Raw genomic sequence first — 27,391 nt, 5'->3', positions numbered from 1 at the left:
GTACAATATATTTTAGACAGTTGATTCTGATAGAAACATAAAAAAACTTAAAAGAACACGATAGACTATGCCAGTATATAAAGTCCAGAAATGTAACTCACAGAGAGGTCTTCTCCATTCTGATTTTCCCCCTGCTAAACAAAATTTATTAGCTTTACAATTTTAGAGTCCCCAATCAACAGAGTCAATAATGTCCATGTTCTGAGGAATACTGTGGGTTGCATTCCTTTCTTCTCAGAAGGGTCTTTGATTTAAGAGTATGTAAAAACCTCATCTGGAGGCCAATTTTGCAGTAACCTGTCTCTAGCCGATGCCGTATAAACTATGGAAGCATATTTTACTTGTATGTACATGGCAACTGGGTGACAATCGGATCTGTATGAATTTATCTTTTCTCAACAGTTACCAATACAAAATAAATCATAGAGGACCAAGAGCTTCAAGAAGTATATTAAAGCAGCCATACATAAATAAAAATATTAGTCCAAAGTGTTTTTAGTTTAAATATCTTTTTTATTGTACAAAATATCAGAGTAAAACAATCCAAAAGTTTTAAAAAATATATGTGTATGTATTTCAAAATACATACACATCAACTTATGAGTTGTCAAAAAGAAAACAAAAGTACACATTTGAGAAGCCAGTGTGATAGATCTGAGATCTGATTCCATCTCCAACAGTGTGTGCAATTTGGCTTCTCTATTCTTTGAACTCCAAGAACTGCTGCAGTCTTTTCTTATGTTCTGAAGATACTTGCACTGCACTAAAGAGAGAGAGAGAGAGAGAGAGAGAGAGAGAGAGAGAGAGAGAGAGAGAGAGAGAGAGAGAAAGAGAGATCAGAAAACGTATTTTGCAGAACTCGTTCCAAAATGCATTAAAATACACACTAAAAAGTTGTGATGACCTCCTGGAACATTTTTCTAAATAACTTTGGCTGAAGAGAAGGGATCTGAAGTAAGAAAATTAAGAAAGCAAATTCAGATATGTGTTATTTCCTCCAATCCTGACATGGCTTTAACCCTATTCAGACGTTTGTAAAGGCACATGTCTGAAAGTACCAGCCTTCAGAAGGCAGCCTCCAGAGTACCTGCCTTGCTGTCTCTACTCCAATCTTTCCACATTGAACATAAGGAACTCAAGCATGTTAAGCCGAATGTACTTAAGCTCATCCCAAACTGTTTTCAATACAAGGTCAAAGAAAGCATAGATTGGTTTTTACCTACTTTTTTTTTTTAAATAGGCTTTGTTGTTGCTGCTGTTCTCTTAATACTTATGTAACAGATACAACAATGTGTTATATTTCATTGTGATGTTCTGAGGATGCTTTTTCCAAAAGGCAACTGGCCTTCCTTGGTTTTTTCTTTTTATATTCTTTGCAGTCATCTGGTTATATTCAGAAGAATATAAATCCTTCTACTGCCCACCACTGAAGAAGCTTTTGGGATGAGAAGTGAAATGTTTTTAAAGAAAAAAAACAAGAAAGGCCAGTTGCCTTTTGGAAAAAGCTCTTTGGAACAACCGTGACCTGGATGATTGAAAATCTCCATAGACATTTCAATGTAATGATTAAAGCTTATCTTTTCTTCAGGAGCTCAAGGTAGTGTAGATAGTGTTGTTTCCTCCCATCTTTCCCCATAACAAACCATCGTGGTTTTCATTCACCTATATTTTAGGACATGAGGAAATGAACACTAATACGGTTTTAGATCCTTCAAACTCACTTTAAATGTTCTCCAAAGGTAGTGGTTATCCGATAGATTGCAGTTTTTAATGATGATCTCAAAGCAAATCGAAGGGTCTTGTAGGAAGTGTCTGCAAGATTTCCTGAAGTTTTTGGAGGTTTGCTGGACACATGAGGAAGTTTGAAGTGTTTGTCTATAACCTAGAATGAAAAAAAAAAAAAACCCAATGAAGAAACATGCTGACAACAAAATTTATAGCCTTATGTAGAAATCTATATACTACTAAAGCTATTGTCTGTTTGTAAACTTCAATTAGCCAAACTAGTGTATCAGAGGACAATGATTTTTTAATCAATCTACTTCAAATGCGCTAAGAATGTATATAAAATCAAGGAGTCATTATTTCTATGGAACTGAATTTCAAAGATCTTCAGATCAGTTGTATTTGCAAACTTTTGGCTACTGCAGGGCCACCACAGTCAGCCACATAATTGTTATTTGTGATACTCTCTGCCAGCTTTCCACAAGCAAAGTCAATGGAGAAGCCAGCAGGAAGTTAGAAGTCACTCCCGCTCCCAATGTTTTTTGCCCACAGGTAGTCGTTCTGTTTCTCTGTTTGGATAAAGAAATATCGCTGAAAGGATGACCCAACACATCAAGGGTCATTTGGTAAATGCTAAATGCTCATCAAAAGTACTAAAACGATTCAGAAATCAGAAAGATCAAGATTCTAAAAACTAATCAATATAATTCAATTCTAAAAAATAATATTTCCCTTATGGGAAAATGACTCTTAAATGTGTTAAGCCATGCTTTAACTATAGTTTACTCAATAAGCCAGTCAATCAACCACACTGTCCATGCTAAGCCATAATTACCAATCAGTCATGATTTATAAATTTCAAGGACTACACATCTACCGTATTAAGCCAAAATTTAATGAACCATATGATCCCTTATTGCAACATGCAATCATGGGGAAAATCATGCCTGGAAAAATGACTAAGCTAATACAACTTTAATAATTTAGATATTTTTTGTGGCTTTCCAAGTTTTTTCCATGTCTTCTCCAATGCAAACTGACTATGGTAAGCCCTAATGATGAAAATATAGTATCAACTTTGGAGGCTAAGCCCCATGAGCAATAAAATTACATTTTATCAATCAAAATACTGTTCTGAAGAATACTGTTTAAACAATTAACTCAAGACTTCAAGAGGATAAAATTCTTAAACAGGAGAATGGATCACACATGCTTGGCATTCAAAGGCGAACAAATTGTTTCAGAAAATATGAAGAGAGCACTTGTCTGCAGCTCCTTAAATCAAATACAAATCCTCCAGGAAACATACAATAGCTGTAGCCATGTGATCTCAAAAAGATATAGCTGGTTTAAGGTGCTGCAGAAGTAATGCTATAGTCATAGACCAGCTTACTCTTAAAAACACCTTTTGGATTTTAGCCTAATCAATACACTCTCTTTAACTATAGAAAAAACATTTGATAGACTTTAAAGAAACAGCAAATTAAATCATTTTTTCTAGTAATATGTTATGGTTTCATAGTTCTTTTTTGTGAAAAAAATTAAAGCTCCTTACCTCCTGAAGAGTTAGCAAGGAATTCAGAATTGCTGGCAATGTTGTCTGAACAACACCATATCTATCTTCAGTAAATGAGGCTGCTACAAGATGCGATAAACCTTCAGAAAAGAGTAATTTTTAATTTCAACCTGTTAATTGTCATGAAATTTAAGATTACAATGTTTTCTCGTGGTACTCTCAATTTACAAAAGCTTTTCATTTTCAACATTCTTCCCTTACAACAGAGGTCCCCAACCCCAGGTCCGTGGACCGGTACCGGACCGTGGCATGCCAGAAACAAGTGAAGCCCCATCCATGGGATGCAGGCAGCACACAAAACCATGCCCCCTCCAGTCCGCGAAAAAACCTCTCCCCACAGAACTGGTCCCTGGTGCCTTAAAGGTTGGGGGCCTCTGCCTTACAACAATGTAAAATCAGCCTCCTCTTAACTTGAAGATTCCAGATTCATAAATCTCAACTCTCTGAGTTTCCCAATCAATGTGATCATTGCGAGAATTCTGGGCGTTGAAGTCTATGCTAAGAATAAACAAGTAGTGTAACAAATCAAAATGCTCAGAATATGCACAGGAGAGTACAATACTGATGTTGTCGCTCCTATGTACCACAAGGAAAAAATATCAGTCCTCTCCTCAAAACTCCAAAGAACAGAGATAAGGCAGTTCAATGGCCTTTACTACTCCCCAAAAGCTAAAACTATTCTCCTCAACCTGTGGAAGAATTTGAAGCCCAACTCTGCCAAACCCCAATTAGAAAAAAACAACAACAACCCTCCTCCCTATTCTTGAAACTGATAAGTAAAGATTCTTCTTCTGATTCATACATAGAGGAACAGACCACTGCTATGAGCTACTTTCCTTCTTAAGATTACTCGGACTGCCATCAAGCATAGTCTGACTTGGCTATCAGCATAGAATCTTCCAGCTGAATGCTCCATCTTAATACTCCTTAAAAAAAAGACCCAGATCACATCTAGCCATAAAAGTTGGCCAGAAACCAAGATAGGTGGTGAGGAAGAAAGATATTTGGGATCTGCAAGAGCAGCTTAACAGGTGGAAAAGGCCAGAAGCTACCTATGTAATCAGCTACAGTACTCATAGCAAAATCAAGAAGACATAGCAGCCTATGACAAGCAAGCAGCAGGTATCAGATCATAAAAAGCAGAAAGAATTTCCAAGTTCTTGGCCACTCCACCTCCAAAGAAAGCTTTTCAGGGCTTCTTTACTAAGATTTACTGAATGTGTTCCAAATAAAGTTACAGAAATCTTAACAACCGAAAATCTCTTTAACCTTCAGGATTCAATTTATATCAAGGTTTCTAACAGAGAGATTTCCTCGGTCTCTTGTTCAAGGCTTTTATGAAAACTGTGGCAGCCATTCTTCATTGACAATGAAGGATTCTCTGCCTGGTTAGATTGTAATGTCTCCAAAATCTAAACACAATTTTCACAAACCTCTGGATAAGTAAAGTCCCAAAGACCAGGCAGATGAGCTATTGGCTAGGATAGATAGAGGAGGATCTGAAGAAAAACAAAACCCTGTAGACTGTGCTACTGCCTGTCTCCATAAGGGTCTAACCTAGCCTACCAAAAGCTGACCTGTGAAACAGGTAACAGAAAGAAGTATTGCAACTTCTCAATAAAAATCCCAATGATAGGGTTAGGCCTTTCAGTCCTGTAAGGCAGGGGTCCCCAACCTGTGGGCCGTGGCTCTACTGGGTCATAGCCTAATCGCCAACGGGCCATGTGAGTGGCCGGCCAGTGAACACTCATCAGAGGTGTTTGTGGCCCTACTTGTGAGCATTTGTTCCTGTCACAAGCATCATTGTGGGTGCTCGCGTTCCCAGTCTCATTGCGGGCGCTTGCAGCCCCACTTGTGTGAGCATCAAGAGTGGTCGTGGGCCCACTCCCGCAAGTGTCGAGCGTGGTCGCGGTCCCACTTGCATGAGCCTTATGGGTGTTTGTGGCCCCACTCGTGTGAGTGTCGTGGGTGTTTGTGGCCCCACTCATGGGAGCCTCTTTGCAGGCACTTGCAGTCCCACTTGCGCAAGCCTCATTGTGGGTGCTTGTAGCCCAACTTGCATGTCGCTGCAAACATTGCATGCGCTCACACGCACGCACACACAAATGCACCTGCCTCTCCCACAAAATCATCCCCTTTCCCTCCACCCTCCCCAGCTCCGTGCCACCAGCCCAGAAAGATATGTACACACATATCTTAAAAAGCCACCCAATGATGAATCTGTGATATTCAATTACGTTAAAAAACAGAACAAGTAACAGATAAATGGCAATGTATTACTTTTTTTGGGAGATAGTTCAGATATAAAGAAATTGTTTCTGGGAGCTTCCGGTGGGAGGCGACGGCGATGGCGGCTAGCTTTTAGCCGTCCAGCTGGGGAAGTGTCAGAGCCGCGGAGCGCAGCGCGCATCAGCTGGCCCGCGGCTCGGAAATCCCTTCCCGGGCAAAGGGAAGGGACAGAGAACGCAAGAGTAGAGGTAGAACCCCTGAACCCCCTCTGGATTTATTTCTAGAGGGGGTGAAAGGAGTGTTCCCTCGGAGCTCTTGCTGATCTCCGCCTCCCAGCTGTTTTTGCTTCCTAGGAAGCAAAAGAAACCGCCGCTTCTATCTCCGTGTTTACAGCATTTTGGTGAGTAATTTTTAAACGGACGGAGCAGTTTAAAGGATTTTTTGTTATATTTTAGGTGTTTATTTTTTTATCTTTTGATTTTTACTATTTTTCCTCCTTTTTTTGTTATACTAGTGAAAGGATTTAAGATGGCGTTTTGAAACTGTCGGAGTTTTTTTTCCTTTCTCTTTTGTTTTACTTTCCCTTTCTAAGGACTGTTTTTTGCTTCTGCTTTTGCTTTTGGTTTAGAATTTTTTTCTTTTGAACTGTTTGCTCTTTTACTACTTATTCTTTGGATTTACTCTGGACTTTTAATGACTATAGTTTGTCTCTTTTTAAAAATTTTTTTTTTTTCTTTCCTCCTCCCTTTTTGGCTGGAGGGGAAAGGGAAGTGACAATTGTGCTTTTTAAAATGGCTTCAAAGAGGCAGCAGCCTTCCTCAGCACCTAAGGTTATTTCTTCTCCTATAACTTCCACTGCACAGCTACAACAACAATCTAAACATGTATCACCGGCTCAGCCACCACCTTCCCCTCCTCTACCTGGACTTTCAGTACAAGAGGTTAGAGGCATAATGGGAGAGATTGTAGTTCAAATGAGAGAGGAAATGAATCAATTTGTTTCACAGATTAAATCAGAAATTAAATCTGATCTCAAAGAAGAGATAACGGGGATAAAGTCTAAATTGCAAGAAAATAATAATGAACTACGACAAGATATATTGGCAGCTGTTTCAGGTTTGGCTACTGTGGTGGTTAAGCTCGACGCAAGGCTTGAGGAAGTGGAAGACAAAGTTGACTCTTTGGATGACAAAATTCAAGATGTGGAAAGGAAGGTGGACTCCTCACAAGAAGATATTTTGATGTTTCAGTATAGACAGATGGAGTATGCCCTGAGGATTAGAGGCCTCAAGGAAGATATCAATCAAGATTTGGTGGAGGTGGTCCTTACTGATCTGGCGCTGGCCTTGGATATGGATAAAGGAGAATTACAGAGAGAAGTGGAAAAAATTTATAGACTCAACTCCTGGATTGCTAAGCAGAAGAATTTGCCTAGAGATGTGGTGATTTACTTTACAAAGAAGTCCCTGCGGAATGAGATTATACAAGCCTTTTACAACAAAAGATTTCAGATTGCCGCCCAAGATGTCATCATTCTAAAGGAAATCCCATCCAAAATTTTAAGAAGTAGAAAAGACTTTGCTTTTTTAACCAATGAGCTTAAAGCTAGATCGATGCCATTTAGATGGGAAATTCCGATGGGTATTGTTTTGAGCCATGCTGGGACACGCTACAGATTGAACACAGTTGATAAAGCTAGAGATTTTTATACTTCGGTCCTGGGTGCAGGCTCAACTTCATCTGGTCGGAAATCTTTGAGTGGTAAGGAAGCTGAGCAGCAATCTGAGGCATTAGATTTGGTTTCCGCAGGGATGATAGAAGCGGCAAAGCAACGCCAGACGGAGGCTAAAGAGCAGAGGATGACTCGTGCAGCCTATAAGCGTAAAGAGAAGGAACAACGTAAAAAAGAGCCCAAAGAGAGTTCTCCTGGAAGTGCTTCACCGCCGGTGGGAGGAGCAAGACCCAAGAGTTATGCAACACATGCAGCTCTGTCAGATTTTGATGGTGTCTTCTCCAGGCTGCGTGCCAAGGGAGATGGCAAAGTTTTTGACCTGGAATGTTAATGGATTGAATTCTCCTCAGAAACGGAAAAAAATCTTTTATTATTTGAAGCAACATACCAATGATGTTATTTGTCTACAGGAAACTCATATTTTACTTAAAGACCAGAAATATTTAGTTAATGCTCGTTTGGGATCTCATTTTATATCTCCTGCTCCTGGGAAGAAAGGGGGAGTTGTTATATATGTTAAACAAAACCTACCAGCTTGTCTGGTAGAATCAGATCCCCAGGGGAGATATGTGATGATTGAACTTGGTATATATGGTAAGAAAGTACTTATAGTTGGACTTTACGCTCCAAATCAACAACAGGAACAATTTTATAAACAGTTACATCAAAAAATAACTTTGCTTGATTATAGATCAGTGGTATTAATGGGTGATTGGAATGGTGTCTTAGATACACTAAGGGATAAGAAAGGTTCCTCTCCTTTTCTTAAACAAGCAAGGCTACCTAAAGCCTTTTTTGACATGAAAGAAGACTGGGAATTAAGGGATTATTGGCGGGAACGTAATCAAGAGGAGAGAGACTTTACTTTTTTTTCTGATAGACACCAATCTTTTTCAAGAATTGACTTTTTCTTGATTACCACGGACTTGTATAATAAAGTAAAGAATGTAAAGATTTTTCCTAGATCACTGACGGATCATAGTCCAGTTTGGATGGAGCTGATTCAAGAGAAAGAGGAAAGAAGATCTTGGAGAGTTAATGAAAATTTGTTTAGACAAGAAAAGAATGTTCAAAAACTAAAGGAGTGTTTAAAGGACTATTTTGCTTTGAATATGTATAAGGGGACTTCAATGTCAATGGTATGGGATGCAGGTAAAGCATTTATGCGCGGTGTTTTGATAAAAATGAATAATTTTTATAAGCGAAATCAGATTCAGAAACGTAGAGAACTTGAAGATGAAATTAAATTAAAAGAAAGGGCTTTGATTTTAAATCCTTCTGATGAGAGTATTAAAGAATCTGTAAAGTTATTAAGGTCACAATTTAATATGTTGATAGCAGATCAAGCTGCAACCAACTTATTATTTATGAAACAAAATACATTTTGTAATGCCAATAAGCCTGGGAGATGGTTGGCTTATCAATTAAGAAAGAAACAGAGACAAAGAATAATAGAGAAAATAAACTATAAGGGTAAATTAGTTTCTCAGAAGGAATTGATTAAAAAATCTTTTTTGGATTATTATCAAAACCTATATAAATCTACTAATATACAAATGCTAGATATAAATAAATATTTAGCTGAGGCAAGTTTTCCTAAACTGACTGAGGATCAGAAATATGAAATTAATGGTTTAATTACTAAGGAGGAAATTACCTCAGCAATTCAACAATTGAAATTAGGGAAAGCACCGGGTACGGATGGGTTAACAGCTGTTTATTACAAAGTTCTAATAGAGGAGATGATCCAACCATTACATGATCTTTTTAATGGTATTTTACAGGGTTTAGAGATTCCTCCTTCATGGCGTAGTGCTTTTATATCATTGATTCCAAAGGAGGATCAAGATCTTACCCTACCAAAAAATTACAGGCCTATATCTCTTTTAAATGTGGATTATAAGATATTTGTAAAAATTTTGGTAAATAGGCTTATGAGGGTGGTGCATCATCTTGTGCATAAAGATCAATCAGGATTTATAACAGGAAGGTATATGAAAAATAATGTCAGACAAATTATTAATTTACTAGAATATTTAGACAAGAACAACCAAGTTCCTGCAGGGCTCATATTTTTAGATGCTGAAAAAGCATTTGATCAATTGAATTGGCATTTTATGTTAAGAGTAATGGAAGAAATGAATTTTGGTGAAAAGATATTACAAGCCCTTACGGTAATATATCAAAAACAAACGGCACAACTTATTGTTAATGGAGGTTTGTCGGAGGTTTTTACAATAGAGAAAGGTACTAGACAGGGGTGTCCTTTATCGCCATTGTTGTTTGTTTTAACATTGGAAATATTATTGATCAAAATTCGAGAGTCTCAGGAAATTAAAGGAATATATGTTAATAAAAAAGAATATAAGTTGAGAGCTTTTGCGGATGACTTGGTTGTTACTTTGTCGCAACCTGATTATTCTGTAGTAAACTTATTACAGTTGATTCATCATTATGGTTTGGTCTCGGGTTTTAAGATTAACGTAAATAAGACTAAAATTTTACCTAAAAATATGTCGAGTCAGGAGAAGCAGATTTTGGTCAACTTGACGGGTTTTGAGATTGTTAATAAGGTAAAATATTTGGGGGTGATGCTGTCTGTTTCTAATGCAAAATTATTTAAAAATAATTATGAAAGGTTGTGGGTCAGGGTACAGAAGGACTTGAAGAATTGGGAAAAGTTGCAATTATCCCTCATGGGAAGAATTGCAGTGATAAAAATGAATATTCTACCCAAGTTTCTTTTTTTGTTTCAAATGTTACCAATTTTGAAAAATGAGATTAATTTAAATGAGTGGCAGAAGGGTCTCAACAAATTTATTTGGGCAGGGAAAAAACCAAGGGTTAAGTTTAAAATTATGCAAGACTTCCGTGAGAGGGGTGGACTTAAGGTACCAAATTTGAAATTATATTATGATGCGGTGGTTTTAACATTAATTAGTGATTGGGTAAATTTGACAAATTCTGAGATACTTTACTTAGAGGGATGGGATTTACTTTATGGGTGGCATGCCTATTTAATATTTAATAAAAAAATAGATTGGGCTTTTAAATCTCATATTTTAAGAATTTCTTTACTTAGGATTTGGAGAAAATATTATAAAAGTGATTTTAAAGTACCATTATGGGCTATACCTTGGCATGCGATAGAAGGAATAAAAAGAGGGGTTAAAATGGATATGGTGTCTTATAGACAGTTACTTAAATGGGATGGACAAAACTGGCAATTAAAATCACGGGAAGAGTTAGCACAAGAAAATTTTACTTATTCTTGGTTCCAATATAGGCAATTATTAGATAGATGGAAGATGGATTGTAAGGTGGGTTTTCTTAGAGAAGATGAAAACCTTATTAAGCAACTGAAGGATCAAAGACAAACCCACATTAAGAGAATTTATGGGGTTTTAGTTGAATTGGACTCAGAAACGGAACTAATTAAAGATTGTATGATTAGATGGGCGCAGAATTTTGGTGAGCCAGTTTCATTGGACACCTGGGAAACTATTTGGGTGAGAAATGTCAAATTTACTCAAGCACAGAACTTAAGGGAGAATTTTTATAAAATGTTTTATAGATGGCACCTTGATCCACAAAAAATGTCTTATATGTATCCTGACGTGCAACCCAAATGTTGGAGATGTGGTTATAAGGAGGCTTCTTATTATCATATTTGGTGGTCATGCAGAGAGATAAAAGCATTTTGGATTAAAATATGGTGGAATATCCAGAGAATTTTTAGAAGGAGGGTAAAATTTACTCCGCAATTATTTTTGTTAGGTATTGTTACAGATTGTGATACAAAGGAGGTTGTATTGATGTTAAACTTGATCACAGCCGCTAGGCTGTTAGTAGGACAATACTGGAAGAAGGAATCTTTGCCTACATTGCAGGAATGGTTTTTTAAAGTAGCTTATCTGGCAGAAATGGCAAAGATTTCGGCTTTCTTAAAGCAACAAACGCAAGAGAAGTTTTTTGCTGTTTGGGATAAATGGATAAAATTTATACAATTTAGATTGGGTATACAAAAATATTATATAGTTTTTTCATAAGTTTTATTTTCATATATATTATAGATAATTTTTTTATATATATAAATATAAAGTTTTTAATTTAATTTTTATTTTTATTTTTTAAGCCTATATTCTGCTCTGGGAAGCTCAGGGGGGGGGGAAGGGAGGGGTTTTTTTTTTTTTTTTTGGGAGGGCTGGGGGATGGGTTTTTTTTTTTTTATTTAATATATGTATTGTTTAGTTTTATTTTTCTGTATATGTTGCCTCTTGTTTTGTATTATTTTTCCTTTTTTGTAAAATTTATAAAACTTTCAATTAAAAAAAAAAAAAAAAAAAGAAATTGTTTCTATCATTTTCTGATTTTTTTTTTATTTATTTTTTTTAATATTGTTTAGGGGTATGGGGGTTTTGCTGGTTCATTAAGCTTTTAGTGTAGTATTTTGTTTCACTGTTTCCTTTTTGTATTGTTTATTTTTTTAAATCTCCCTCTGAAATATAATACAATGAAAAAAAGCTTTTTTAAAAAAATGAAGAGATTATTTACCTTCCAAAGCCCAAATATGCATTTGGGTATCTGAAAATAATGCTTGGATTGATGCTTCAGGGTGCTGAAGAATAAAATGTTTTGCAAATTAATCAATGAAATTAGTCGTATTACTAATACTAACACAAATTTAATCATCAAGAGTTCTACTTAATGTGTTAATTAATAATTTCAATGTTCAACTGATTATTTCAAATTTAATCATCAAGAGTTCTACTTAATGTGTTAATTAATAGTGTCAATGTTCAACTGATTATTTCTCATTTCTTTGCAAACCAAGTACTGATAAGTTAAATCAACTGTTAAAATTTAAATCGGTAATTAAAATGTGAATTTCCAAACTACCATTTGGATTAAAGAAAAGCATTAGTAAGAATACTTGCCATCCAAACAAGGCCAATCACTGAGTTACGCATGCAGTCTTACCTTGTTGAAAAAATACATTATCAGGACTCGTTTTGACAGGAAATTTTTGATCTGGAAGAAAAAGAAATCTATGAAGCGTTAAAGAATAGATGAAGTAATTCAAAATAATATATAATTCCAGTTGTAAGATTTAACCAAAGCTTTCCTGCTGTGCAGGTAATCCTTGATTTACAACAGTTCATTTAGTGACCATTCAAAGTTACAACGGCACTGAAAAAAGTGACTTATGACCTTTTTCACACTTTGGAGCATTGCAGCATCCCCAGGATCACATGATCAAAATTCAGCCTGGCAACTGGTTCATATTTATGACATTTGCAGTGTCCCAGGGTCATCTAATCACCTTTTATAACCTTCTGACAAGCAAAATCAATGGAAAAAGCAAACCATGTTACTAACTTAACTGAAGTTATTCACTTAACAGCTGTAGCAAGAAAGGTCATAAAACAGAACAAAACCCACTTAACAAATGTCTCACATAGCAACAGAAATTTTGGGCTCAATTGTGGTCATATGTTAAGGACTATCTGTACTGGAGTGGACAACAGGAAGCACAACTGGAATTATAGGAGCATATAAAATTATATTTAAAAAGTCAATTAAAAACTAGGATCCACAAACACCACAATCCCAAATCCTTAATCTCTACCCACACTTACACCAAACAGTACCAGTTCAATTGGAGCAATACCAAAATCATTGGCCACGCTGCCACCTGCCATCTCGTGAATTCATCAAAGCCTGGCACTCCACAAGCAATTCCATCAACCAGCCTATGAATCCCTCAGAATCCAAATCAACCACACAGCCAACCAGAGACAACACCGACCCTCAACCAACCCACGGAAGCTCCCCCAAACCAGTATTTCACCTCCCAATGACCCTCACAAGACTCACACTGGTGACTCACACCTTTGACCCATCACAAGACCCATTACAAGACCCTCACTTGACACACCCACACCTGACCCATCACAAGAATTATTGATCACACAAAGGCCTTATAAACAGAAGGACACTGACACTGACATCCCTTAAACCAAAAAGGATGGTGCCCCCATCCTTTTGGCACCAGGGACCAGTTTTTGGAGAGTGGTTTTTCTGCGGACCGGGGGGGGGGGGGGGAAGCATGGTTTCATGTGCTGCCTGCATCCCGCAGTTGGGGCTTCGCTTATTTGTGTGGTCCGGTTTCTGGCATGCCATGGACCAGTACCAGTCCACGGACCGAGGTTAGGGACCCCTGCCCTAAACCCCACTGAAGATGTTACCTAGCCTGGTAATGAAATGTTCAGAAACCAACCCACAGGTTCAGAGAATGAACCTTCACCCTTAGTATATAAAATCATTGCCTATTCTCAAAATTGATGGCCTGAGGGACACTGTCAATTAAACAATATATTTTTACCAAAACATAAACTAGCTCCCTGGGACTCTCTCTACCATCCTAGCTGGACCTGCATATAAATATGATGCTATCAGTTGTGTTCTGTAACATGGCCACGTTTAATTAAAATCCTTATCAGTCAGAACAAGGAGCTTTATGATCACTAAGAGAGGCATCTGGGTATCTGGAGGCACCAGTCTGCTTGATCCTGAGCTATAAATATACCCCATTCTTAAAATTATTGGAATTAACCCTTACGTTAAAAAAAAGAAGAAAGAAATGCACTATATAGGTGGACCTGTCTACAACCACTCATTCAGCAACTGTTCGAATTTATAACAATGCTGAACAATGGTACTTATGATCAGTCCTTGAAGTTCCAGCTATAGCAGCATCTCCACAATCATCACAATCTGGGCACTCAGTGATTGGCTTTAAAATACAACACTGCAGCATAAGTGGTCACATTATCAACATTTGTGATCTTCACTGCTGGTTTTCGACAAGCAAAGTCAAGGGGGAAGCCAGCAGAAGGTCACCGAGGACTACCAGTAAAGAAAAAACACCGTGCAGACAAATGGCAATGCATGGCAATACCTGCTCTTTCTTGTTCTGCAACCATATATAGAAAGAACCTGGCTGTGCTGCTTCCTTAGCATCTTTTGCAACCACCACCATTGGGCGAGGTTCATCAGGATAGCCTGTCAATTGCAGATCTGCAAGAAAAATCCATCCCATTTTTTTTTAAGTTATTTCTTTAAAAAAAAAAAGTTCCTTAATAATTATCTTACTGGTCTACCAAGATCAAAATTGACAGAATAATATTTCCTACCTGAACTTGATGTCCATAGTTTTGGTCCTCTTCTCATAATATGGGGACTTTGGACAGATCCATGCCAAGGAGAGTTTAACTCCAACAGTCCAGGCTTATGACCCAAAAGGGAAGTATTAAAAGGTGATCCTAAATTGCTTCCAAGGTCAGATGCAGGTGATGTTTTTAAGGGCAACAGAGACGATTTAACCAGGGAATGCATGTGGGCTGGAGGAAATATGCCGGTCCTTGGCGTCTGAAATGAGCTTTCTTCAGGAGCTGCTCCAAGCAAGGAATCATATTTTAAAAAGCTACATTCAGGATGCCTTGCACCAACAAGTAAGTGGCAGCTGCTAACTCAGGTGCAGCGAAAAACCGAGTCAATTCGTTTTGTACTTGTATGAAACACAAAAGAAAATTACCAATACAATTTCCACTAAGAAAAGCAACACTGCTGAGCCCTGAAGTGGCTGTACTAAATAGATCAGTGATGGTGAACCTTTTAGAGACCGAGTGCCCAAACTGCAACCCAAAACCCACTTATTTATTGTCGGGTGCCAGGTGGGCGTGGCCCACTGGGTGGGCGTGGCTGTGGTCATGGAAGACTGGGTGGGTGTGGCCAAGGTGGACGTGGTCACCTCGATGCTACTTGTGGGGAGGGACACCTGTGGGGGCTGGGCAGGGTTGGGGGAGATCCAGGGAGTCTCTGGCAGGTGGGGTGGTGGGTAGGAGGCTCATCATGTGGGGTGAGGCGAGGCAGGGTAGGGGTGCCATTATCTCAGGGCAAGGCAAGGCAAGGGCCAGGCCAGCTGCTGCCTGACACCATTGGCCCCCGCACACAGAGGCCAGCGAGCGCATGGGGGCCGACAGTGTCCATCAGCAGCCACAGCCTCCCAGCCCCTCAACTGGCATACTTCAGAGAAGTGCCTACAGAGAGGGCTCTGAGTACCACCTCTGGCACACGTGCCAGAGGTTCGCCACCACTGAAATAGATATTAAAATATCACTCTTCTCAGAATGGGCTTGATGAAACAAATTATTTTTTTAAGAAGCATCTTACTGCTATCAGATCCTTGGCATTTCTGGATTCACCTCTTGAAACAGATTGTGGAAGTAATTTAAATAGACTATGTACATGCATATGATGTTATATAGTAGCTGAAGTGATTATTATTAAATGGCACTGCAGTAAGGACATTTACAAAGACAGAAAATGGGAGAGCGACTAAATATGTTGTGGTGGGCTTAGCTAGCACGTTGTCTGAATATAGCCGCTGTGGTTTATAAATCATGATAATTTATAGCTTAATTTGGGCTTCTTCAACAAGCCATGGTTAGGACAAGCCAAGACTTATGGAAAGATGTAAATCCAATAATGAATCTCCAAGTTACACCTGGAGAGTATTTTGTTTGTTTTGATCATGAATAATGGCTGGGAATATAGATATTACATTGAGGGTGCAGAGTAGAAATTCTATAGAACAGGATTCAAAAGATTAGAGTAGCTAGGAGCCATTCAGTCTTCTTGAGATCTCTGAAGATTATCTTATAATGTTATTAGAAGGACAACGCACATTTATTTCATTTTGAGAGTAGAAATGAGAATGTGAAACTACCCCCATTTCTATTCTAATCCCCCAAATCTAAAAAGGCAGTCCCAAATATTTCTTTTGAGCTGATTTGGAACTATTGTGGGCACTTAAGAAGAACAGGAGTAGCTTCAAGAGCATTGAATTTTCAAATTTGGGGGGAAAAAATCCATAAAAATTAAAACATAGAATAACTGAAATTGGTCCACTTGCTTGTAAATGTCAGCAATGCAAACTCTGAACTGCAAATCAGATGCTGAAGAGCCATATCTAGACTGCTAGCTACCGGTTGTCTGCATGTGGGAATCAAATTAAAGATCCATTCTTCTGAGGTCCTTTAATCACACTTGTCATTGTTATCCTTGATAACAGTGGCTGAATAAATCAAATGTACATCACAGCAGTGTACATCGATTTTGTAATGTCATTACACAAGTGAGATAAAAATAAATTGAAATAAGTCCATACAAATGACATAATTTGAATAATTTGTTCAAAAAATCACCACGCAAATTATGTAAATTGCCACAATGATATACTTGGGTACAGGGAGTCCTCAACTTACAACCAAAATTGGGACTGGAAAGGCATGATGGTCATAGGCTGAGGCACCATATGACCAGACCTGATTTTACAACTGTTTTTATGGTGTTAAACATATTGTGTGGTTGTAGATACAAACCCATTCTCCCGAATGGGTAGTTTTGCCAAAAACTGGCAAAAAACTCACAAATTGTGGTCATGTGACTATGGGGTGCAACCAGTCATTCATGTTAGCCAGTTGTCAGGTGATTGCTAGGGGTGGGGGTGGGGTAGCATGACCTAATTTAATTGTGGGAAAATGCCAATGAAACTATGCCAAGAAATAAAATTTGAAGCAGTTCATTAGCATGTTGCTTGTAATTAGACAAAAAAAGTTAGAATGCCAGTGATACAGAAACACACCCTAGCCTTTTCCTCACTTTCATGAATGCTTGCAATAGCCAGAGCAAAAACACTTAGACTTATGTACCGGTTTTCAGTGTTTTACAACCCTCTCTAAGCAGTTTACAGAGTCAGCATATTGCCCCCAGCGATCTGGGTCCTCATGGAAGGCTGAGTCAACCTTGAGCCAGTCAGGATTGAACTCCTGGCAATGGGAATGCAGCATTAGCTTGCAATACTGCATTCTAACCACTGAGCCATCACAGCTAAGCATGCTACCTTAGTATGCTAGCCTACTCTTTTCCTAATGGTGTGCTTAAAGGCTCAAAAAATGCATGGCTAAGGCTACCACATTTTGATTGTGCAAATCCAAATAACCACTAGATGATAGCAAAGAGGCAGAGTTTTCTCTATCTCTTTGCTGTCACTTAGCAATCATCTAGATCTTGGCAACTCAGATTTGGTAGCCTTTGGATTAACATTGTCCATTACCTGGAGAGCTGAAGGACTGTGTCAAGTCTCCTGGGGATGGCTGTTTCATTCTTCCATTTGCAGCTGCAATCTCTTGCTGGATTATCAGCTTTTGTGTCAGTTCACTTAGAAGATTCAAACACTCCCCGCAAATTGAAGTCCAGTTGTATGGATGTCCACCTGTCAGAGATACACAGAATGCCAATGAGCGACTATCGCAATAACCTAAATAGTCTTTTCAACTTTTATGAAATTTTATGAAACAGATTTAAAGCAGAAAGGAAACCACTTATGTAACAAAAACATGTTTTTGTAATACTAAATAATCATTTGTTGCAAGAGCATCAATCATGTGAGACACAGTTTTCTAACGTAACAGTATACAATCAAAGAAAGTTTAATGGAGTAATGTGTGAAATACACAATTTACATCTCCACACAATATAAACTTTTAATCAGGATTCTATTCTTGCTAAACTGTTAGGTTATCACAACCAAGCCTATACATCAGCGGTTCTCAACCTATGGGTCGCGACCCCATTTGGGGTCGAACGACCATTTTACGGGGGTCGCCAAACAACGCGATCCGCCATTTCCCCCCCTCAGGGGGCGGCGCGTCCGTGTGGCAGAGGTTGCCGTCACACAAAGGTTGAGAACCGCTGCTATACATACTGGAGTGTCAGAAGTGATATCCCAACATATTACATATCAGTTTATTGACTAACAATAATTTAGGAAAAATATGCAAGGTGAGTAATTATTCTAGTTGCCATGTTCTATTTTATACCTCTTTACATTCACCTATGGGCAAAAAGGACTAATAATTTTCTTTTTAAGTCTTAAGATATTTTCTTGCCCCATTTTCTTCCGATGTAAATCACTTTGAATTCCCAGAAATATGTGGTTGTATAAAAATCTGTGCATGTAAAGTATAAGTAAATTTTATAAATAAATATTTATATTAAAAAGTGAAATCATGACATGCTCACATCCAAAATATCAAATACAAACAAAACTCTCCTCAAATGAAATCAATTTATTTCTCACTTTGTATTACTTCCCTTTTCATTTAATAAAACATCAGTAATTTTTCAAGTACCTGGTTGGCTGAGGCTAAAGACCGCTTGACGACGCACAGAAGAATATTGAGAAAGAAACATCAGGTCCTGTAAAGCTAAAAACTACAGAGAAAATTGTTTTAGAAATAGTACTAAGCTGGCTTAATTTGCTTTCTAATTTCCAGAGTTGAACCATAATCCTACAGTTTCTTTAAAAAGAGCTATCAGAAAATTGGGCTGGATTCACAATTCACAAATTGAATTAAGACATAGTGTAGCTTGCTTGGCTTTGACAAAAAGTGCCAATCTCGTTTCTGTAAGTAACTATAGCTAACTTGTGATTTTGGCACGCCAACCAATAATAAAAACTAGGTTTTGTTGCCAAATTCTCCTTGTATTATTTCTATTATAATCACACACATAATCATACCAACTGACAGCCTCTGCATACAAGAGCCATACCTTTAAAAGGGGTGGAGGGTTGCTGTTTAAGATTTTAGGTAAACACTGGTCTGCTTCTTCTGCAAAGGTTGGCTGGACTGGAAAGTGGTGTGCCTAAAAACAGAACACATATGCTGTGGCTGAAGCAAAAATCAGAACCCATCTTTTATTGATATTATTTAAGGCGTAATAATCATTTGCAAGCTCGTCAAAGTAGCAAAATGAACAGGCTGATGGGAACGTTAGTTGTCCAATAATGCAATGATGTTGACTTTATTATAACAAAAGTTGCATTAAACAATGGTTTGTTTGCTTTTTAAATGAAAGCTTCTTTGACAGCAGGAACAGTGTGTTTTGGAGCCTGCAGCACCCACCTCGGTTGAAAAAATTCTGAAGAGAAGCCATGCGATGTACCAAGTCATGAGTAGAAACAGACCACATAACCAGCTATGATACAGAAGAGACAAATCCAGGAGACCAGTCACTGTATCTAGAAGAGGAAGATTGCTGAAAGACAAATAAACAGTATATTTCCTTCCTACAATTTTATTTGTGTGACATGAACACACAAGCAATTTATCAAAAGCACAACTTTTTGAGCCCTAAACACAGTACAGCTAATCCTTGTTTTACAACCGGTTGCATAGCAACCATTCGAAATTAGACCTCTCCAAGGGAATTTATAATCCAGTTCCAAAGTTCTGAGGGCCATCCTCCCCGTGGTCACATGACTGAATTTTGGGCATTTGGCAACCAGCCTACCTATACGACCATTTGCAGTTCTAACAGTCAAATGAATGAATTTATGATTTTTTTAACCTAAAAACTGGCATTTACTTCCAATTTTCTGAAAAACCAGCCAATAGCAAACAATTGGTTCACTTAAGAACTGTGGTGTTTGTTTAATGACTGCCATTATAAAATCAGGTTGGTCACATGAGTGATCTGCTTTACGACTATCATGACTTATGACTATAGTGAGCAAGCTTCATTGCAATCATTGTTGAGAATTAATGTAAGTTATGTATATTAGATAAGTGGGGGGGAAATTGAATATTCAAAGATGTGTTTTGAGTAAGTTTTGCTGATGATATTTTTATTGTGTTGATATTATCCCCAATATTTTAGAATATGTATATGCTGTTTTTTAAGAAAACCTTTTAAGCTATTTACTTATTAAAGTTATCAAACAAATGTTTCACAAAAGTAGTTTATAGCTTTACTGGGTCATGCTGTCACATGCAAATGTATGGTCCTTGAAACCATTGTGCAGAATCTTTTTGGCTAAGAGATACATTCTTAGAATATAATCCCTTCTTGAAAGCACTAAACCCTCACCAATAAAACATACTTAAAAAGCAAACCTTATCCTACATTTCACCACAACCTGTGATCTTAATCACTTATTTTACTTTTTAATTCTTTACAGAAGGCAAGATACAATTCAACATAAGGAACTATGTTATAGTTACTAACCTATCAGGCTGAATGTTCATTGTGGTCATTATCCATGTCCTTGGAATGTAACCTGAGAAATCATAAATAGGACAATCAACGTATAACATCACAGGCATATATTGCTTTGGTAAATTATGCAGGACTTTCAGCAAAAATTATATTGCCAATACAGGTTTTTTTTTAATATACTGGTTTGGATCCAAATTTAATTAGAAGAATCTGAGCACTATCTACAGGGCGTGACTGGTTATGATAAACTTGTTCCCCTGACTTCAAAGCCTGATTATATCAAGATCACAACCCAGTTATCTTCTTATATGTATAGACTACTCCAGGTGTAGAGAGCTGAATTTGAACCCTATAGAAAAAGATGTATCTTGTTTCTGTGACACCTTAAGGGAACTACCAATACTTTCAAAACAAACAGAGAAGTACCACTATGGAGGGGAGGGTAGAGCAATCCTGGTCTCTTCGGACCAGTTTATACAAAGCTCTTATATTACTCACAACACACTAAAAATGTTTTTTGCATCTTGTAGCAAAACATGTTTTTCTATGCTCTACTAACTTGGACTTCTGAAATCAAGTACTGGACCTCATCTGGTTGAGTTCTGCTGAAAACTAGCTGCTATACTTGGCATAAATAATAACACAGAGAACAATCTTGTTATATTTCTCCAAATGGCCAATTTTTCTAGGGAGCCAGAATGATATAACAGTCAAGATATTCAGACACAGACTTGGGAGAACTGGGTTCAAGTCCATTCTCAGTCATTAGTAGAATCAATCACTCTCTCATCCATCTTATTTCCTAGGGTTGCTGTGGAGGAACAACTAGAGGGAGTGTTATGAGCTTCTGAAAGAGGGCAGCATATATAGTAAATGCAATAAATAGGCTCCTCCCACATTTATATTGCCCATATGGATCTGCAGAAAAAAAGTAAAGGAATAGCTGCAATAACTCCTCTACCATTGATCCCACGACCAAATAATCCAAAGTGCCTTAAAACCAACCTCAGTGCCTCACCTCTTTCTATCATTTTGCAGAACAGGAAAGGAAGGGATAGAGAGGGAACTCTTACCAAAGAAGTAATAAACAGCACAGAAGTTCCTAACCATATAAAATGACTCCACACAACTATGTTTTGCCAGTAGTGGAAGAGATCTTCTGAAGCGCAGATACTTGTACTGCTGAAAAAATTATATACACATATTTTTGAATGGAATATCATATTGAACATGAAGACTTTTTCATGCTTTCAATTGGACAATCTTCCAATCCTGCCACATTATAGGAGCTTGCTCGATACACTTTGAGGTTAAAGTTTTATTTTTTTTCCTGCTTTAATTCAGTAAAGTATTTATTAGCTAGGGGTAAGACTCTAATTCAGACATGTCAAACACAAGGCCTGGGGGCCGGATGCGGCCCGCAAAGTGGTTTCATGTGGCCCACGAAGCCATCCTGGAAACAGTGAGGGAACGGCCCCCGCTGCCTTGGCCCTGGCCCAGGCCAGCCGGGAGCCAATGTACAATTTTGTGGTGGCCATCTATGCTGAAACGCATTCAGTCTTAGCTCCACAGGGCTGTCTAGAAACACCGAGGAACTAGCACCTGCCGCATCGGCCCTGCCCCCTGGGTGTATGCTGGGGAGGTGTCACCCTTTGTGAGGAATGAAGAAATGGACCATGTCTTGGCACTTGGCCTAGTTCCACCCCCTTCTACCAGAGACCCTCAGATCTGTCCCACTCCTGCCCAGGCCCCCACAGGCACCCTTGATGCGAACAATGTAGAGCTGGCCATGCCCACCCAGTAGGCCACACCCACTCCATCCATGCCCACCCAGTAGGTCGCATCCACCCTGGCCACACACACCCCCACTCCCCCCAGGGCAACTGCAATGCTGATATGGCCCTCAATGAAATTGAGTTTGACACCCCTGCTCTAATTTATGCATTGCAACTACACATCAATATACTTTTTATAGGTGCTTAAATCCTCAGTGGAAGGGTTTATCCGTCATGCTAAACCCAAGCCTGCATTGGCTTAGCTTAATGTGTGAATATTGTAGGGAGGAAAGCTCCCTTCCTGGGCATATCCTAGCCACCGCTGCAAATCAGATGTAAGGTCTTCATACACTTATATTTTATGCACTTACTTGTATGGCAGGAAATGGGAGGTAGTTCAAATTGTGGATAAGATATCGGAGACTGTAACTATAACCCATAAAAGCTCCAAGGAGCAAAATGAAGAGATGATATTCATTCAGGCACGTGCGAAGGGTAGCATCAGCAGCACTATAGCAAAACAGCATTTTTAATTTACTGGTGCATGCAGTCACACAGAACTCTTTTTGTTTGTTTGTTTCACTTCAAAAATATAGCATCTGATTTTGAAAAAATGGGAAACACTCTTAAAAATAACATGGTTAGGAATCTTTCTAATTAATACTTGGAGCAATGGAAGCACTATTTTTTTCCAACGTCATCTTATAGACACTTGTGATAAATAGAAGGTGAGAAAAGAGTTGGATCAATAAGAATATGCCTATTTCTAACAAAAAAAAGCTTTGATTTGCCAGAGCAAAACAGTCGGCCTTGTTTGTACAAAATACACAAATAACTAAGTCATTAAGGCAAAAAACATGAAGTGCAAACCCAAAATCCCCTCTTTGCAGAGGGGAAAGATTATAAACATACCCACCAGCCTACTATGCCATCCACTATGGCTTGTCTGCTGCTTGCACACAAAGATCTGACCAGAGAAAATCCCTGGACAAGCCATATTGTGTAAACAGACCTATTATAAAATGTTTAATAATGCTATTTTTATTCATGTTATGTATAGATGGAAAGCTTCAGGATTATACCTTTCTGTAGTTGTAGCTGTGCAGGGCATGGACAAAAAGAGGAATTTCCCCTTGGTCATAACAGCAGCACACCAAGCCACCAGCACCCCCATCACAGCATGGGCAATTGAATGGATCACTTGCTGCGGGTGGATAATCTTGCTTATTAGGGCTAATCGGGAGCAGTGAATAGAAGGCACAACTGAAAAGTGAAGAAAACAACATTAACTGTCTCCTCCTTAAACCACTCCCTTAGGTTTCCCTCATATGGCACCATGTTCCAAAGTATGGCATTCCAGCCGCCACCATTTATTTTAATATTAGATAGCTTTTAATAGGAAAGGTAGACCTTTGAGCCATCCTGCTCATCAAAGCACCTTCAGAGAAGTTTTTCAATAATAAGGGCCAACTTCATGAGCCGAGGTGGCGCAGCAGTTAAAGTGCAGTACTGCAGGCCACTTTAGCTGACTGTGTTCAGCAGGTCAGCGGTTCAAATCTCACTGGCTCAAGGTTGACTCAGCCTTCCATCCTTCCGGGGTAGGTAAAATGAGGACCCAGATTGTTGGGGGCAATGTATATATATATATACTTTGCTTACTGGTGTACACCGCTTAGAGAGTGCTTGCACTTAAAGCGGTATATAAGTCTCATAAATAAATAAATAAATAAATAAATTCTTAGATGCTGGTGACTCAAGGAACAATTAGGAGAATAACTCAATCTCTCTTTGGATTACAGAATAAAAGAGATGGCAAAATGACTCATAAAAGTAAGGAGATGTTTAAGACGCTAATCGGGTCAGGCTGCGCCTCTTATACGATATGGCTTTCAGTACCCACCTGTGTGAAACTGAACATTGAAGACATTTATTACCAGTATCACCACAGACAGCAGTAGTATGCAAAAGATCACATAGGACGTATATAAATCATTGAAAGAATCTGGAACAGAAAAAGTAAATTCTTTTTGAGAAAGGACTATAGAGAAGCTATACCTGGAATAACAGTTTAGGGCCTATAAGTCTGAACAATGCCCTAAAGCAGGGGTAGACAACTTTGGCTCTTTTATGACTCGTGGACTTCAACTCCTAGAATGGCTCAGGAATTCTGGGAGTTGAAGTCCACGAGTCACAAAAGAGCCAAGGTTGCCTACCCCTGCCCTAAAGATATTACCTAGTTCAGTGTTTCTCAACCTTGACAATTTTAAGGCATGTGGACTTCAACTCCCAGAATTCCACAGCCAGCATTGCTGGCTGTGGAATTCTGGGAGTTGAGGTCCACATGCCTTAAAATTGTCAAGGTTGAGAAACACTGACCTAGTTGGATAATGAAATGTCTATAAGAAAACAACCAAGCTCAGAGAGCACAAGAGACTCCACGGTCTCTAGTTCTCATCTCAGTGTCCATGGCTGCATGTACAATGCATGCATGCAGGAGAAAATTTTAGCTGCCTTTCCCCGAATCTTAGTTTTATCTAATTTTAGTAAAAGCTAAGAGCTGACAAAAGGCAACTAAATTATTCTGGCAGTTTTTCTAAGTTGGCAAGATTTTGTCAGATGGCTTTTTCTTTTTTTTTATTAACCAGAGGTTATCGTAAACCATGATCAGAGATATGACAATCACTCTGAAACGCTGCCTAAGAGTTATCAACATAATAAGTACAAAGCAACATAATTAAAATACAACACAGTACTATGCAGCAGCATTATTCTATAGCATGGTTATCCAACCTTGAATACATTTTGTACATACTTGTGATCCACTGAACAGGATGGAAGAGATCAATACTGCTAATGATGATGAACACTGCCACACACAAAGGAAGCAACAGCACAGACCAAGCAATGCTTGCTGTTGCTCTCCATCTTAAGATCTAGGGGGAAAAAATTGCACTTTGTTTCCATAAATCAACACACAAATTACTAAGTAACTTTAGATCAAACATTTACAATTCTGATTGAAGGGGCAGGTGAGAAAAGATAAACGTGACTTTTAAAAATAAAAATGTCAGCCACATTTGGTCACACATACTCAGTTTTATATAAAACATGTCACATAAATCCAAACTTTGAGTCAAACTGAAAAAACAATGGAATAACTTAAACAGTTTTTAGCCTGAGGTTGTTACAGGTTAACTCACTTGAACTCTGGGTGCCCATGTCACCAGAACAAGGGGAGTTAATCTGGAATTAACCCAATCCCATTCCTTTAGAATCCAGGAATGGGAACAAAATAGGGCAATTTCAGCGTCATCATTTCTTTAGTTTTTTTTTTTAAAACTCATCTACAAACTTCCATTCTTTCTCATGCCATGGGCTGGATGATCTAAACCAGGGGTAGGCAACCTTGGCTCTTTTATGACTCGTGGACTTCAACTTCCAGAACTCCTGAGAGTTAAAGTCCACGAGTCATAAAAGAGCCAAAGTTGCCTACCCCTGACCTAGACCCTTTCAGGCTTCCACAGATTTTATTTTAATCTTTTGTATTTCAATAGCAATAAAAGAAGAAGCATGATTTGGCCAAATAGTGCAAGTTGACTTGGGTATTGGCCAAGATGGTTGCTCCCTAACAAACAAGGGCGACCCTCAGTTTACTCCATCTTCTCAGACCTTTCTGTCATATCAAACTAAATGCAGTATGGTGCAGTAACACATCCCTAAAAAACGTAAGTGGCAAATTCACTAAAATCACCCAGAGGTTGTGAGAAAGAGGGAAATTTGGAAGACAGTGATCTCAGAGTCTGTCTAGCCAGAACTGAAGCATGCAGAGAAAAGAATTATGAAAAAATTCTGGCTCTGATTCTAAAGCTCCATTCACACAGCTGAACATTTACATTTCATGTTCCAATAAGCTTCCAGTCTTGCTAGCACATGGGATTGGTATCCAAGTAGTTTGCAAAGGCATGTACAGTTGTCAATCCACAAAAGATCTGTATTTGCCCACCACAGGAAAAACAGGCCCAATAGATCTGAAACAGGTTTACATACATGGACAGCATTTTGTTTAAAAGCACAATCTACTGTAATGAAAAAGATGGGAAAACAGGGCTCAGTCCATCACTTTTATTGAGATTGGTTATATTTAACTCTTTCTCTTCCTGACCTGCTAGCCTGATCATTAATGCCCTTCATATGTGTGTCATTTATTTTGGACAGATAAATGTGTAAGCAGGGATTATTTTGGAGGATATTTTTAATAATCTTATTAGAGATGCTCTGGAGCTTTTTCAGTTGCTAATTGAATAATTATTGCATACTGATACAAAGTATGCAAACGTGGTATTGACCTTACTAAGGTTTAATGGGATAAAAATATAATTAAATATGCCATATTCCTTAGCCTTCAGATTCCCAACTTCCTGTGTTTCAGATGTGTTAGTATTCCCATGATTCTCAACCAACTTGGCCAACTATTGGTTAGGACTTCTGGAAGTTGTGATTCCAAAACATCTGGATGGCACCAGATTGGGAAAGGCTACAAGTTATTTTCCTTTTAAAGTTATGAAGAGCAGAATCACCATTTCCCATGCTCAATTCCCCCAAAGGAGAAATCTTCCTGCACCAGCAGTTCAGCAAAAAATTTTTAAAAAAGCTTCAGTACCTAACATTCTGACTGGTTTTATACATAAGCTTAGTGATAAAGCTATGATTTTAATTGTTGAATGAAAGACAATGCTGGCTTCACAGAAAAATCCAAAGCCATATTTTGTAAATCACAATCACTGGATTTATACATGTTTACGTGCAAAGAAACTCCCTCTCATTGAAAGCAAAGGATCTGCCAGTGGCAATTTCAGGATTTTTCATTGGGGGGGGGGACTATCCAGCTTAATGGAAAATTAAAATTAAAAAAGCGTGGCATCTTTATATTTTCACCATCTATGTTGAGTAACTGCAGGCGCGTGTTGACATGAGTGCCCCAAATGCATACAATAATTGCCGATTCTCAATCGAGAAAACAAGTGTCCTTTACACACTTTTGTACAACCAATCATTCATCGCAGTAACGAATATGTTGATAACCGGTGGCACACTTAGTCTTTATGCGCGTTTGATACGAGAGTGAAATTATACATACACTCAGTTGTTCCCGCGTTGAAACATCTCCCATGGTGCAAAAAAAGGGCAGTGAACGGTACCGGATGTACTCCCAGCAACCTCTGCTCTCCT

General features: G+C 38.4%; 1 protein-coding gene across 3 annotated transcripts; it reads right to left on the bottom strand.

Annotated features, from left to right (window-relative positions):
* Positions 1 to 492: 492 nt before the first annotated feature.
* NDC1 (NDC1 transmembrane nucleoporin) lies at positions 493 to 27,368 on the bottom strand. 3 transcript variants are annotated; one of them, XM_039319791.1, is made up of 18 exons: positions 27,300 to 27,368; positions 24,975 to 25,095; positions 24,063 to 24,164; positions 23,245 to 23,425; positions 22,534 to 22,672; positions 21,461 to 21,569; positions 20,397 to 20,448; positions 19,295 to 19,427; positions 18,942 to 19,034; positions 18,521 to 18,602; positions 17,443 to 17,601; positions 14,459 to 14,716; positions 14,224 to 14,342; positions 12,243 to 12,293; positions 11,817 to 11,880; positions 3,281 to 3,381; positions 1,722 to 1,882; positions 493 to 763 (listed from the first exon to the last, which is right to left on the bottom strand). In XM_039319791.1, exons 1-18 carry the CDS (start codon positions 27,330 to 27,332, stop codon positions 700 to 702), a joined length of 2,022 nt encoding a protein of 673 aa, XP_039175725.1. In that variant the 5' UTR covers positions 27,333 to 27,368; the 3' UTR covers positions 493 to 699. The 3 variants fall into 3 exon arrangements, with proteins under 3 accessions (XP_039175725.1, XP_039175726.1, XP_039175727.1); XM_039319792.1 differs by having other exon boundaries at positions 21,461 to 21,566; XM_039319793.1 differs by lacking the exon at positions 14,459 to 14,716.
* Positions 27,369 to 27,391: the final 23 nt, after the last annotated feature.

This window comes from Crotalus tigris, unplaced genomic scaffold (assembly GCF_016545835.1).
Source record: "Crotalus tigris isolate CLP2741 ecotype Arizona unplaced genomic scaffold, ASM1654583v1 scf7180000023617.9722795, whole genome shotgun sequence".
Lineage (NCBI taxonomy): Eukaryota > Metazoa > Chordata > Lepidosauria > Squamata > Viperidae > Crotalus > Crotalus tigris.
Note: the sequence above shows the minus strand (reverse complement) of the source record. Positions and strands in the feature narration are given on the sequence as shown.